The sequence below is a fragment of the Numida meleagris genome, chromosome 5 (assembly GCF_002078875.1).
Source record: "Numida meleagris isolate 19003 breed g44 Domestic line chromosome 5, NumMel1.0, whole genome shotgun sequence".
In the NCBI taxonomy this organism is placed as follows: domain Eukaryota; kingdom Metazoa; phylum Chordata; class Aves; order Galliformes; family Numididae; genus Numida; species Numida meleagris.
In genome coordinates this window covers 9654226-9669415 of record NC_034413.1, presented here as the reverse complement: position 1 = coordinate 9669415, position 15190 = coordinate 9654226, and the positions used below count along the sequence as shown (strand labels likewise).

At 52.5% G+C, this 15190-nt stretch overlaps 1 protein-coding gene across 1 annotated transcript; it reads left to right on the top strand.

The window, feature by feature from the left end:
- Positions 598–9903, top strand: DUSP5 (dual specificity phosphatase 5). Its single transcript, XM_021398821.1, has 4 exons — positions 598–1149; positions 4763–4905; positions 6476–6695; positions 8353–9903. The coding sequence occupies exons 1-4, from the start codon at positions 756–758 to the stop codon at positions 8751–8753; spliced, it is 1158 nt and encodes a 385-aa protein (XP_021254496.1). The 5' UTR covers positions 598–755; the 3' UTR covers positions 8754–9903.

Genomic DNA, 15190 nt, shown 5'->3' with positions numbered 1-15190 from the left:
GGCGCAGTCCTGCAGCCTACACCTTTGCTACAAGCAAGCGGACATCAGAGCCCCAAAGAGCCACCTCGTTTCCTGACCCTGTTCCTGCTCATCCCCTTTTTGCCATTCATTCATTCATTCCGCACAGCAGCACTTCCCACCTTGCCCGGAGCTGCCTCCCTCTTTGCTGGCGGGAACATACATGGAGGGGGGAGAATAAAGGGAACCGAAACGCGCTACAGCCCGGTGAGAGAAAGCTGCCCCAGCGCTGCCCTTCTTCTTCCCCCTTTCCCCCCCCGCCTTCCTCTTCCTCTTCCTCCTCCTCCTCACCCCCCTCCGGCTCTCAACCACGGCTGGGGAGGGGGAGGCGATGATGCCGATGACGGGGTGAGGCTCAAGCCGATGACTGGAGAATTTTTGCGGCGTTTTTCAGCTTCCTCTGCCTCCCGAACTGACTAACGCTGCCCGCTGCGGGGAGGGGAGAGCAGGGGAGGGGAACCCCGCCGGGGGGCGGTGCGCGGGGCGGGAGATGCCCATATTTGGAAGGCGGGCGCGTCACTCCCCTTATATGGGCAGTGTCGTCAGAGCCCGGCCTCCCATTCATATAAATGCCCGCTGGCGGCGGCTGGGATTCCCTGCCCAGGCTCGGTGCGGTGCCTCTATCCCTCCCGTCCCGTCCCGTCCATGCGGAGCGGCCCTACGGGCCCGCGGCTCTCGCGCTAGCACAGGCAACCCTCCGGCCGCTCTCCCGCTCCCCGAGCAGCCCCTCAGCCGCTATGAAAGTCACCTCCCTCGACTGCCGGCAGCTGCGGAAGCTCCTGCGGAAGGAGCCCTCCCGCTGCCTGGTGCTGGACTGCCGCCCCTACCTGTCCTACTCGGCCTCCTGCCTCCGGGGCTCCCTCAACGTCAACCTCAACTCGGTGGTGATGCGGAGGGCCCGCGGCGGGGCGGTGCCGCTCCACTTCGTGGTCCCCGATGCGGCCGCCCGCTCCCGGCTGCTGCTGGGCTCCGAGGGGGCGGCGGGGACGGCCCGCCTGGCGGCCGTCGTGGTGCTGGACCAGGGCACGGGGCACTGGCAGAAGCTGAAGAAGGACAGCACGGCGCAGATCGTCCTCAACGCGCTGCTCTCCAGCCTGCCCGAGGCCGGGGCCAGGGTGTGCTTCCTGAAAGGTGAGGGGGTGGCGGGCGGCGGCGTGGATCGGGCGACGGGAGATTTCGGGAATCGACCCCAGGAGCCCTCCGGGCAGCGGCCCCGTCCCCTCCCGCTCTGTTAAACTGCTTATAGGTGCGGGGCAGGGAGGTAACGCCGGGATTTCATTTCTTTTCCACCCACTGGCGATAAATCCCGGATAGGCTCCGCAGGCTGAGCCCAAATGCCTTTCCGCTCACCCCCGCCGCGCGTTTAAGAGGAGGATGGAAAGCGAAGAGCGTCAGGGAAGAACAAAAGTTGGTATCGAGGGAACGGGGCTGCCTGGGGAGCCAACCCGGTCCCAAGGGCCGCTCGGCCGCCCTGCACGGAGAGCAGCGTTGGGGCGGCCGCTCGTAGCCCAGTACCGGGGCCGCTCCGGGGGTACTGGGGCTGTGCCTCCATCGGGACAGGCTAGGAAAGCCAGAGCCGCAACTGCGGGGCTCATCGAGGCATGTGAACACCGCCTTCCTCACGTGCGTTATAGCCCTCGGATTGCGGTTTTTGTTTTCCTTCCGTGTAACCCGGGGGTAATAAAACTATAAAACCAGCAGCCTGCCCTTTCTCCCGTCCCCCGCTCCGTTTCGCCCGGCAGCGCCTTTGTCCTTTTGCCCTCTCCGTTTCCCGGCCCTCCCCTGTCCCCTCGCAGCGCGGTGCCGGCCGGGGAGCTCCGAAGGTTTTGCCAAAGCGTCCCCAAATAGCCCAGGGGCAGTGGGAGGTCACGGCTGGAGGAGAAAATCCAGCGACGGTTCTTAAATTCTTTTGTGGACTTTTATGAAGCGTTTTATACAAGTAGGATTTTTCTTCTTTTTTTTTTTTTCTCCCAGTTTTGCCCCCTATAGTAAAGAGTGCTCAGAGGGCTTCACCGCTGGGCAGAGGTACCTCCAACATGGGGATGTCCAGTACCAAGCAGGAGGGAGATGCAGGGCAGTTTGCCACCACCCTGGCATTGCCCAGTCACCCCCAGATGCTGCGGGCACCACTACAGCACCAATTCTGCTGTCGTGCTGTCTCAGGGCAGGGATGCTCATACTGGGTGGAGCTGGGCAAATCCTATGGGACCCCCATTAAAATAGGGATGAGGAAACATCTCCAGGGTTACCCTGGGAAGCGTGTGGCAATCCAGGAGCTGAATTAAGCTCTGCTGACTCCCAGCCTGTTGGCTGAGCCACAGGACCATCCTTCCCTGCTATGTCCCAGCTCCCCACTTTGAAGTGGTGGCTGTGGGCAGTTTATACGGGGTGGAGTGTTGATGTAGGCTCTGCTTTGCATCTTCTGTGTACTGCAAAGCCTCTTTCTTGAAAGCCTGTTGACATGAGACTGAAAAGATTTCCCCTCAGCAGAGCATAGGTTCCCCTCTCACTTTGCTGCAAAGTGCTCTGGGTCTCAGTGTGACTCAGTGCCAGAGCCGCTGATTCACTGGGGCCACAGACCCCCCCAGGAAGCTGTGGTGGTGCAGGGACATAAGGTGACACCAGGGGCATAAGTCACCCTGCAGCACTGGGTGCTGTGCAGAAAATAGGGACCTCTGGGCCCTGTAGCAGTGGTTGTGCTGCCTGGTGCGTGCGTTTGACCTCTGCAGCATAGAGTGCTCACCATGGGTGAGCTCAGCCCCTGCAAGGTGAGGGATGATGTGGTGGGGGAAGAAGGGCTCACAGAAAGATAAAACAGTGTATGGTCCCCTGATGCTGACAGGGATTCTATTACTTATTGATTAAAAATGAAAGCTCAGCCTCACTCTCTGCGATGAGCAATGGAATATTTGCAGAGATGACCTCAGGGAAGCTAGGTTGAGAGGAGAGGGGGAAGAGGAGATTGCTGGAGGAGGGGATGAGAGGATGACTCACCGTCAGAGCGGCCTGCAAATATCCTGATCCCCGAGGCTTGCAATTAACCATTCAGCAGCCGCATGCACTGCTGCCCCAGAGACACGGGGAGCACACATGCTGACTTGGCTAGCGCACATTTCTGTGCTCATTCAAAAGCAGAAACAGCACAGAGTGTAAACGGGGATAATGGTTACTCCCATGAACTGAACATATTTTTCCTGTGTGAAGGCAGTGGCTGGGGACAGTGGGAAGATAAGGTCAGCCATGCAAAACATCAGGATTTAGAAGCCCACCCTGTGGAAGGCAGTTTGGGATCAGGCAGTCTGGAGAGTTTCTCATGTTTGTTGGCTCTTCCACCGTGAGGGCTATCATTTCATCAGCCCCCTCCGTGTTCTCCGTGGTCACACTGCTGCTCGACCCGCGCTGGTTGAGTTTGGCTGGGGTCGTGGGAGGAAAGGCATGGGTGGTGTGAATGCCAGCTGCGTGCAAAGCCGCCCTCGTGCCCCCAGCACAGAAAACAGCTTATCATCACACCTAGTGGGCTTCGAATCGTGCTGTGCTCCTGCAACACAAGGACCCCACAGTGGGACTGAGTGGGCGACAGCAGCACGTCATCGGTTTCAGCACACATCTGCTCAAACATTACGCACGGATGAGGCACCGGTGTGTGGGGCCCCAGTGTCAGAGGTGGCCGCAGTGGGCAGCCCAGGCAGCGGGGCTGTGGGTGCGCGGAGCCACAGCGCTTCCTTTGTTGCGAAACCGTGCCCTGATCGGGGTGCGCGCTGGCACCGCTTATCAGGGCGAAACGGTCGCGGATTAATGAATCACACCGGAGGGCTTGCTTGCACAGCCCTGTTTACCTGGCGGACACGCTCCAAAGGATTATTGAATTTTCCTGTAGAAGAGCTTTCTGACAATTCATTTTCGCTCTGAAAAATCGCAGGTGGCGGATGCACGGCACACAGCTGACATTTCCAGGCTGTTTGTGCTACCTGATGTATTCGCGTTCAGTTTGGAGAGCGTATTCCTCGCCTGGAAATAGGCAGCCATTTAGCTGAGGACAAACTTTGAGTAACAGTGTAATAATAGGATTAATTCCTTTTCATTAGCGGTGTGCTGAATGTAAGGAAGGCAGTACTTAACTATGCAGAATCGCTCATGTGGGGCCATTCAGTTGTCAAGCGCTGTCACAGGATTTCATTAGGTTTTATAGTGGTTATTTGACAGATTGGTTTCAGTGGGACTGTCTTCATTAACTTGCTGTCTCATGCGGTGTGGTGATTAATGATGCGATTGCAAGTGTTCTCCTCTTGTGCTTTGTGTCCATTCAAAAATGCAAATACAATATTTCTTGGGCTGTCCCAGCGCTTGCAGTAAGAGCAGGTTCGGGATGAATTCTGCAGAGCTCTCCCTCCAGCGCTGGCAGCAGTGTGTGTGTGACTGAAGGAGGGAGCTCAGTCCCTGCTGTAGCGAGGTTAATGTTTGTTGGACTCAACAGATCTACGTGCACTAATGGTTTTAATCTCTATCCACCGGTTTTTAGCAAGTTAATAATTGTCAGCGGTATTGGAGGTTTTCCTTGGGTGCCCAAAGCCTCTCAAACAGCCCCACTTCATCACTGGGGACAGCTTTCTAACCAACCCCAGCAACAGCACTGCGCACTGTCCCGCTTCATTACCAGCACCGAGCCTCATTTCTCCCTCACTTTAATTAAACCACTTTTCAGAAGCGCTAACATCGGTGTTTCACTTTTTTCCTCCTTCCCCAGGGGGCTATGAAACCTTCAATTCGCAATATCCTGAGTGCTGTGTGGATGGGAAGCTCATTTCCCCGGAGAGGAGCGACGTGGAGAGGAACCTCACCAGCCACTGTGAGAAGCAGAGTGCCAACCACAAGCCTGCCTACGACCAGGTGTGTGTCACCAGGGCCACCTCCCCCTCGGTCTTCTCCTTGTGCCACCGGGTCCTTCTGTCCCAGCTTCATGTCTTATATGCTCCAAAGGCAGGAGCATGTAAGAGTCTGTGGTGCATGAGGTTAGAGTTATCTGTGTTCCTGCAGCAAGAAATAGGTGTGTTTTGATCAGAGAGCCTACTGCAATCATGGAATCATAGAGTTGTTTGAAAGGACCATTAAAGGCCTTCTGGTCCAACTCCCTTGCACTGAACAGGGACACCTACAGCTCCATCAGGTGCTCAGTGCCCCATCCAGATTGACCTGGGGTGTCTCCAGGGATGGGGCACCACCACATCTCAGGGCAGCCTGTGCCAGTGCTTTGCTACACGTACTGTAAAAATCTTTTTCCTTGTATCCAGTCTAAAATGGCTCTAGAGAGGCTGGCAAAGGAGGTGGCAGCTCCGGAACTCAAGCTGACATCCCATGTGCCTCACCAACGGTGGCAGAGGGAACGGTGATGGTGGCCCTTGTGCTGGCACAGACTGTCAGCAGGTGGTCACAGTCCCTGTCTCGTGTCACTAAGGCTCCTCGTGCGTGCCACTGGTCAGCATCACCTCCAGCTGGCTTCAAAATGAGGCAGCAGTAGGAGGTATAAACCCTGTTTAGCCCCCAGACTGCACTGAGGGTGCATTCACCATACAGCCAGACAGCCCCAGTGCCGGCTGTGAGCAGCGGCCCCCTCCCACGGGACACCAAAGGGGCAGGGAGAGGTGTGGGGCTGCTGCTTTCCGGCAGACGTGGCCCTGGGAGGCCCTGTGGGGTTTCCGTCGGAAGTCACCACGCTCCCACGCCCGCCCCCGGGGCTGGGGAAGACGTGTGCCCCCAGATGTCACCCTGTGGTCGGGCTGCTTCCGGGGGTCCCCAGGGTGGGCCCCGTGCTGCAGGTGGCTCATGGCTGTCCCTGGTGAGTTGCGTTGGACAGCGTGGGTAGCTCAAATGATGATTTCTCACCCCTGAGGGCTGGCAGCAGCACTGTGCATCATGGAAAGTTACCTGCCACCCGCATCTGTCAGGCGGTGGCTTTTCTTCGCGGTGTCGTCACCCGGCTTTTTCACCTTCCGGGGAAGGAGGAACTGAGATTACATCTTGCAGGGTGGGAGTCTGTGTGGTGACGCAGGGGAGGAGGTGTCCTCTGCTCCAATCTCGTAGTACTGCAGGCACAGGGGTTTTACTCTGTCACGGGACTGAGCCCCACGTTAGGCCCCCCTCCTGCTCTGGGTCTCCCAGTGAAAGCACTTCAGGCCCTCCTGAGGGGCAGGAAACATCCTGCACACGAGTGGGATGGTTCCAGCTTCATACCTTGCAGATGTGGACAAGAAAATGAAAAGCTGCTTCCTGCGTGGGCTGTGCCAGAGCAGTGATTCACTGGGCAGCAGCACTGGGGTCTAAAGCCATCATGGGGAGAGGCTGGGAGTGGGGAGCAGGCTCCCACACATGTTCCCTTGCCTTTTTCCCTGCAATATCAGGACTCAAAGCTCCATTGCAAAGGCAGTGTCAGAGTTGTATGTTTTTGCTCCTTCTCTTCCAGGGTGGTCCGGTGGAAATCTTGCCTTTTCTCTACCTTGGTAGTGCCTATCACGCTTCCAAGTGTGAGTTCCTCGCCAACCTGCACATCACGGCCCTGCTCAATGTCTCAAGGAAGAGCTCCGAGTCCTTCCAAGACCAATACTGCTACAAGTGGATCCCTGTGGAGGACAGCCACACGGCAGACATCAGCTCACACTTCCAGGAAGCCATCGACTTCATCGGTAGGTGTCCAGGGTCCCCAGCTTCCTGGCTCCCCAGCTTCCCAAAAGGAAGCCGGGGCTTCTCAAAGAGTACTGCGTACCCCCAGTAGTGTCCAAGCCCTTGCAATAGAGCCATGAGTCAGAGGCATGGGGGGGAGAGGGGAGGAAAATCACAAAAACACAGGGGGTGCTGGTGGTGTGCTCTCATCCAGCTAGTTCCAACAGGGCTGCTGGAAGTAATGGGTAACTGAGAGAACAGACTTATGTTGCTGCATTTTTTGTATGTTCCAAGATGTTACTGTAAAAGTTCAAACATATCCATTAGCATCTGCCCCAGCTAGGGGTTTTCAGCAAGGAAGGGGCACTCACAAGGTGTTCAGGAGGATGAGGAAGGAAGTACCTCCTCCCAGTTGCCACCAAGCCAACAAGGCGAGTGGGCTACTCAGCTTTGTTTTCTTTCCAAAGCAAGTTCCGAATTTGTGTTCTTTGACACTGCAGACAGGAAAACAAAGCAAATCCAATGTAAGAGTGCCCTCTAAGACCTTTTTCTTCCTGGTAAAGGACTGCTCACAATTTTCAGGGAAATGATAATTCACTTTTGTCACATTCCTAGCCCCTTCTGATAGTTGTTGAGTCACTTGAAAATTTCCCCAAAATTTTGAGGATGATTTCAATTTTCACTTTCTTTAAAAACTGTGTGGTGTAGATGCTGGAGATGACTCAAATCCAGGTCTTCTTTATTATGTACAGCAGTTAAATATAACTGGTCCTGGTGGCACCGGTCCCCCAGCCGACAAAGACAGGCAAATGATAACTTGTTCAGCTCTATGCTGTTCCAGTGCCATGCAGCGAGCACCACACTCAATGCATTTCTCCATAAATTGGAGCTTGAACATATTGCCCGAGGCAAGAGACCAGAGGACATCTATTTTTGAACTGCATTTTAGTGTGGAAAGGGCTTATTTTAAGCACATTCTCTGTAATCTAGTAACAATCGTTGTGTTGTGTGAGTAACCACAGAGGCTCCCTGTTGTGTAAAATGGGTGCTTTGCATAAGCCTTTTATATCCTGACTTAAGTCCAAGCATCCCTTGGCCAGGCTGTAATTAGCAGCTGCCCCGCAGTCCTCATGTGCTTTGTAGTACGGCCCCAGGGACTCTGCCCAAGGGTGCCACCAAGGGTCCCTCCTGGTATGGCTGCTTGCTGCCAATCCACCAAACAGCAGGACAGGTTTGGATTTTAAAGAGGAAACCCTGTTTTTCTAGCAAAACTGATGAGAGGAAGTTCTCTGCAGTTCTTGCCTTTGAAATACCCAGCAGGGGAAGGGCTGATGCTTTGAACCACAGGTAGTGGAAATGCAGGAACGGCAAACACAAGCACTGCCCAGATGTCTGATCCATGACACAACTCTCTAAAAAGCAAATTGTAGCACAGGAGAAACAGGCACCTGGGAAACCCTTTCCTAAAACTGGAGGTGGGACCAAATTGGGGTCCACGGATCCCAAAACAATGTCAGCTGGAGCTGAGCTTCATCTTGGGCTGGGTTTTGTCCCTCCTCTGTTTGTCTTTGTGCCCGTCCTGGCACCCAGCAGCAGAGGGTCCATGCTGCTGGGTGCGTATTCCAGAGTCTTCTCCAGCCTCGAAGGCAGCTGACGTCTGCATGACTTTCTGTTCCTTAGATTATGTCAGACGAGCAGGGGGCAAGATCCTGGTGCACTGCGAAGCAGGGATTTCACGCTCTCCCACCATCTGCATGGCATACCTCATGAAGACAAAGAAGCTGCGCCTGGAGGAGGCCTTTGACTACATCAAGCAGCGCCGGAGCCTGATCTCACCAAACTTTGGTTTCATGGGACAGTTGCTACAATATGAGTCAGAGATCCTGTCTTCCACCCCCAGCCCTCCCGTTGCCTCATGCAAAACAGAAGCCGCCTCTTTCTTTGCAGAAGAACTGACATTAGGCAAAAATTTTGAAGGCTCGTGTTTCGCCTTCCCTACCTCAGTGCTGAGTTCTGTGCCCATCCACTCCCCTGTCCACCCACTGAAGCTCAGCCCAATGACGGCTTCTTCATCCTGCTGAACACCCCGGAGCCCTCAGAGCCCAACTGTGACCCTAATGAGAATATTTCATGAACGTGCAATAGAGAAACCTCACTGACTTAGTCTGAGGTGGTCCTTGTGGGTGATACTTCCCATACACTGACTGTGAGGCACAAGTGCTCTACGTGTGGCAGGTTTTCTGAACTTTAATGTTGTTTTGTGAAGTTCTTTTGTTTTTATTTTATTTTTTTAGAAGTACTTTTCTAGGTTTTTATCCAGAGTGTGCAGCCACTACTGTATTTCCAGATTCTTGGGGAGCAATGAGAAATCCATTTTGTGCGTTCTCAGTTCCCACCTTCTTCCCTTTTTATTTTTGAGAAGAACCTTATTTAAAGTTTCAAGCAATAAACAGCAGCAGTGGGGGAAAAATAAAAGAGAGCCCCTCTTGCACCTGAAGAGATGTGTTTCCCCAGCTTTCGTCCCGCCTCGTGCCCTGTTTCAGGGAGCAGAGTGCCGGGACAGCAGGGCTCCCTACCTGACTGCTGTTGCACACCCAGGTGAAAATCCTCTGGCCTGTTCTGGGCTCTGCAGTGTCAGGTACTGACCTCAGTGTAACTGGAGACCAAAGGGACGGTGGATCCCTTCAGGTGTGGCATTTCCTGTACTCCTGCACTTGCCTTTGTACTAGGCATGCTTTTAACTGAAGCAGAGGGACTTAAACTGTCAGGCTACCCTGCTAAGCTATTATATTCCCATCTGTTGTTTAAGAACAGCCCTAGGATACTTGAATGTCTCCACAACCCTCCATCAAGTTACTTCCCATCAGATGACACTGTTACTGCTGGATTTTACACCAAAAAATAAGATGAGCTTGGCTTTCTGGTCTCTTCCCAAGCATTTCTGACATGTGTTATGTGTGGTAAAGTGGTCTTGTCCAGTGTTATGTGGCTTGCTTAGTGCGTGGTCACCTCCAGCCAGCCTTCCTCTGTGAAATCTGGTTTCATTGCATTGAGTTTGTGTCTGCAGGGAGCTCAGAACAAGATGCTCTCTTTGTCTGTTGACTTTTTTTTTATATACGTAATACGTATGGGAAACGGCAATAATTTCCAGAAGATCTCGTGAATGTGAAAGAAAGTCTGCAACAGTTTTTATGGAGTGTAAAAAATAATAAAAAAACCCTGTGAGGAAAAGCAAGCTGTTTGTCATCCTTGAGTGAGCCGGAGCTGCAGGAGTGCTGGTGCTGAGGGAGGCCATTGTAGCACCCCCACAGAGGCAACGTGGGGTGGGAGAAGGAGGGCAGCACTGCTGGAAAGGGCCCCAAAGGTGCAAGTCTATGGGGGGGAGAAGGTGAGGGGGAGGATTTTTTGAACAGAATGACATGAGTCACAGCGGCGTCACTTCCCAGCGGCTGGGCAGACGCTTCTCTTTTGATTCATGCATCTTTTATATAAGATTTGCCATCTCGCTGAAGACGAATGCCTGCAGTCAGCCCGGCCCCCGCTTCCTGCCCCAGCACAGGCGGTGGGTACAATGTGCCCCAGGCTGGGTGACAAGGCTGTGCAAATGCCACCAGTCACCTGCTGCTGTCACGCCATGGGCAGGGCAGGCAGCCAGCCTGCAGGGCTCACCTGCTGTCAGAGATGTTCTGGTTCTTTATTTTTTATTAATTAAAAAAATGCACTTGAATGCCAGCATCTGAGCCATTTCACACCTCATCTCAGCTGGAAGCTCTTCACCTCTCTCTGGCTCATCACTGCAGCACATTTCTGACCCGCATTTCCAAGCTTTTGGGTCAAGAATGCTGGATCTTTGTGTAAACTGAGGGGCATCTCTGCCCTGTGGGGTTAATCGCCTTGTGACATCCTCCTCTGGCAGCAAATCTTGCAGGTGAGGAGCTGTCACCAGAGCCTTGGCTTTCCTTTGCTTGTCCTCAGGAAACTTGAGCACAGGAACCTGCATGTGGAGAGGTGAGGTGGCTGATGTAATGGAGTAGATTCTGTAATGGAACAGATCGATTCATTTTCTAGAAGATTTGATTGCCCCTCATGAGGAGCTCTGGAAACTGCTCTTGAGAACCCCCAGAGCCAGTTGCAGCGTGAAGGCTCCAGAGCAGGCAGGTGCAAGGCTACATGAGAGGGTCATGTCCTGAGCAACCTTGATGAAAATAAAGCAACCAGCTGCTCTCACTAAAGCATTGTGACACACCTTTGGAGGGGCTGCAGTGGGACCAGTTTTTTTCTAAAGGCTGAAACTCGTGGTGTTCCAAGCACAGGCAGGGGTTAATGAGGTACTGCTGGCAGAGCTGAGTGCAGCAGCTAGAGGAGCTCAGAGGCCAGGTGGAGCAGGAAGGTATTTAGCAGAGAGGAAAGGCAGCTGCTGGGTTTGGAGAGAAGCTCTGGTGTTGAGCTGTAGCAGTGTGTTAGTGAATGTTGTCAGCAGAGGGAGGTGCTTGGCTGGGGCTCTGTAGGGATGGAGAAGGGAACCTGAAGCAGAGGTGTTGTGCCTGGCACAGGGGCCCGAGGCCTGCGCTCCTGCATGGGTGTGGTTCCCCTCTGCTTGGCCCTGACCTGCATCTCCTCCCTGCAGGCTGAAGGACCTGTATCCATGTAAGTGCTCCCTCCTGTGCTCCTGCTGGTGTTTCCTTTGCTGTGTCAGTGCTAGGGTGGGACTTCATGCCCAGATCAGTGGATGTCCCCTCTCTGAGGATACTTTGCAGCTATCCTACCACAGGGCCTCGGGAGAAGAGCACCCCTGAGAGTACTTTGTGGGTTGTATGCTGGGCAAATTCACCATGCTGAGCAGGGGGCTATTGCAGCCCAGGTGGGCTTATGTTTTGGGCAGCTGGCTCCTAGGGGTGAGAGTTCAGATCAGACAGATGGACACAACACCAGATGTGTGAGGAGTGCTAGAGCTGAAGGACAGGCTGGCTGTGCTTCTCTGCCAGCTGAGCCTGGAGGAGAAAGAGCGATCTCAGGAATGAGCTGCTGGTGGTTTTGGTAGAAAATAGGGACCTAAATAGCCCTAACAGCAAGGGGGATGCCAAAGCAGTGTGATTTTAGATGACAGAAAACACAAGTGAAGGAAAGATGCTGTACCCTCAGGTGAAGCTTTGATTAGAGCTCTTCCCTTACGATACCTGAATCCAAAAAAGATAAGAGGAAATAGCACAGTAAAGGGGATTTTTTTGGTACGGCTGCCAATGGAACTGCTGGGTCAGGGCTGTGCTGAGCTGCGAACATCACTCATCTCACCCCATTGACACCCCTGATGGTGCTTCCTAATGTCCTGAGTATGTCTCCACTTGCCTGTTGTGGGCACGCACTGTACAATGCCCGTGCTATGTAGCTTTAGTCCAGAGCTTTCTACCTTGCAAAGAGCAGTCCTGTTGCTCAGCTCATCCCTGCTTTGCTGCCTTTCCTCTCTGCCTCTGAGACAAACAAACCTCTCAAAAACCTGCCACAAAGAAAAAATATCTTTATGTGGTGGCAAATCAGACTGTGAAAAGATCTGGGGTGGGGGCGGATGGGTGGGTGTTGTCCTCAAGTGTCCCCGTCTCTGCCTTTAGTCCACGTGTTTGCTGGTGGGATTTGCAGCCTGTGCTGTTTATGAAGGCTTCTCCAAACAGCAGAATTTATCTTGTAGCAGAATCTGTGTTTTGCAGGTACCCAGATACGTTGTATGTAGCTCTCCTGAACTCCTGGCCACACATACCGGGGGCATGGAATTAATTCTGACCCATTATGCTTGAGTAAAAATCTCTCAGTTGGTGTGCCCATGCTCAGTCCTTGAGCACCACCAGGTCAGCACTGCTTCTTAACTTCCACCTTCCTGGTGGTGAGATGCTTTTTCAGGAGACAAAGCCTGAACGGACAGGGCATTCCACAGGCGTTGGTGTTTACGTGTTAAAAATAACACTTGCCTTGCAGGAAAGTCAGAGGACCAAATGTGCCCCTTAACAGGGCCGAATTAGGGGAAGCTGCAGGCAGGGTGGATCTGACCCTTCGTCTCCACTTTTCACAGCTCTGTGCTAATTGCAGAGGAGATGCGGTGCCAGCTCACTCTCTGGGAAGAAAGCGGCAGGAACCAATTTGAAGAGCCACATAAATATGGAAGTAGGATTTTTTTTGGCGTGGGAGGTGTTACCAGCACCACACATTACGGTTCCTTGGCTTTATCACACCGTAGGCTTTTATCGAGACATGAGTAAGTTCTCTAAATAAGGAATATGAAAATAGCTTGTGAAATAGGTTGAGTCATCAGAGAAAATCAAACGAAGCTTTGACACTGGGGCCTCGGTTGTAAAGTCCTACCGTGTTCTACAGTTTGCATTATAATCATTGGAGTCATTTCAATCTGTTTACTTCAGCTTCAGAAATTCAAAGCACTCTGCCATCTTCGTGACTGTCAGCCTTACTTACCAAATGGGTCTGTCTTTCTGCTGGCAGTGGTGTTTCACCCGCCCCTGAATGCCTGCAGAGAATGTAAAGGTTACCAAGAGAAATGGCTGCTGTGGCTACAGCTGAGATGCCCCGCAATTCTTATAGATTCCTCTAGTCATTAAGGAGGATTTATGGCCCCTAGACATCCTTTTCAAGTACTAGCTTCCCTCATGGAAGTCCCTGGCTGTTGTTTGTAGCTTCTGGGAATCTTGAATTGGAGAGGGCCATTTTCCAGGCTGGGTTTTAATGAACTACTCATGTTAGTAAAGTTACTTACATGAGTAAGCATTCATCAGGCTGAAGTCTCCAAGTGAACCGATCATGTAGTTTTACATGCTCTCTCTCTATGAATGGGGGTTTATTTCTGTCACACAGATACTCCATTTCTGAGACTCCTTTGTAGAGCAGACAGCGGTTGATAGTGAGTCATCCCTCCTTATTAAATTGCCCCTCCATCATGAGCTGCCTGCAGGCGCTGCTCCAAAGCCCATTGACTGCAGCAGGAGGATGGTTTCCAGACACAAAGGGTGCTGGATCGAGCCCTAGATGAATCTTTATTTGAAATCTGTATTTTAAGGAACTGTTTGTTCTAATTGGAACTAGAATCACTGCTACCTTGGAATGGAATATTGAGGTCTATGGGACTAAAACTGGGACAACGGATATATCCTATCTGCTGTAATGCCTCCAGTCATGTTAAGTCAAGTTAACTGGAAAATCAATTGACATGAATTCCAGCATGACTATTAGCTGCTACCCAGCTGAGCCCAGAGAGCCTTGCCAAGAAGAAGCAGATTTCTAGCAGGGATAGAGCAGAGCTGTGCACATTCATCTCCTAGAGATGCTGTGGTCTCCTTGGCAATGTTTGTGATGCCCTGAGCAATTACCATGGCTAACAGAGAGGCTGGGGGTCAGGCACTGTGGGCTGGATGTGGGCTCTGTCTGGCTTTGGAGGGCAAGTGATGTAGTCGGCTCTGTGCGCTTCTGCTGGCACAGTTATTATTTGTCAAATCCTAAACAAAGTGAGGGAGACCTGAACTGACCACGCTGACCAAGAGGATCCCTGGGGCACACATAAAAGGATTGTAGCAGAGAGCTGCTTTTTCCTCATCAAAGCTCATTTATCCTGCAGAGAATATTAGTGCTCTGCTGCTACAAAGCAGATCTTTGCTGATGTGGCTCTGCTCATGCAAGAAGCCTTTTGCTGCTTGAGTGGACCTGAATTTCTCTCTAAGCCTTTCCTGCAGGCTTACCCCCGTGTCTCTGCCTTGTATCAGGTTTAATGATATTGATCTCATTCTGAGAAAGGCATACAGCTTTTTTCATGTGTTTGCAATGCACCTTTGGGTAAAGGACGTCCTAAACACAGAGTCTTGCTACCATGATGTATTTATTGTATTCTGTGGTTATGAAGCCATATGTTCTATAGTACGTATTTGTTTTTTCGTTAGGCTGTAATGTTGTACTTAGTTAAGACCAACCGGAGTGGGCAGGGGATGATGGCAGCCCTGGGTGAGTGGCAAGAAATCAGTGCACTACAGAGTGCTAAAGCCGTGGCTCGGATCTCTGGATGCAGCTGCGAAGAGCAGATGGCTTTCTGGCCAGCAGCACAATGTACTGAATGCAGGAGGTTACGCTAGAGGGAATCGTCCAGGGGCCACCAGTGGGGGAGCAGGGTGTGTTGTTCTGAGTGCCACCAAGTGGCTCTGGACAGGTGGGATTACCAAACCCTGCTGCGAGAAGGCTTGCTTTGCTGGGCTTGTGTGACATCTGATGGGGAGATGCATGAGTGTGGGGAAGGCTGGGAAGGAGGGAAAAGCAGAAGGCTTCTCTGTAAGTGGCACTGCCCCGCTTGGAGCTTATGCTCGTGGCACCCTGGGGAAGATGGCACATCTGTTTGCATGACTGGTTGCATTGCAAAGCTGCATCCACTGCTTGCAGAATTAATCTCTCCGTATAGGAGAGTAGAAGTGGGAGGAGCAGAGAAGCAAATTTGTCTTTTTTCATTGTTAGGAGGAGGAAGAGGGCGGAAGAGTTT

Bases quoted from the DNA above. Each gene is read 5' to 3' on its own strand.
- DUSP5 (XM_021398821.1), top strand. From the start codon at position 756: ATGAAAGTCACCTCCCTCGACTGCCGGCAGCTGCGGAAGCTCCTGCGG. The intron at 1,150-4,762 runs GTGAGGGGGTGG...CTCCTTCCCCAG, and splicing joins CAGGGTGTGCTTCCTGAAAG to GGGGCTATGAAACCTTCAAT. The intron at 6,696-8,352 runs GTAGGTGTCCAG...TCTGTTCCTTAG, and splicing joins GGAAGCCATCGACTTCATCG to ATTATGTCAGACGAGCAGGG.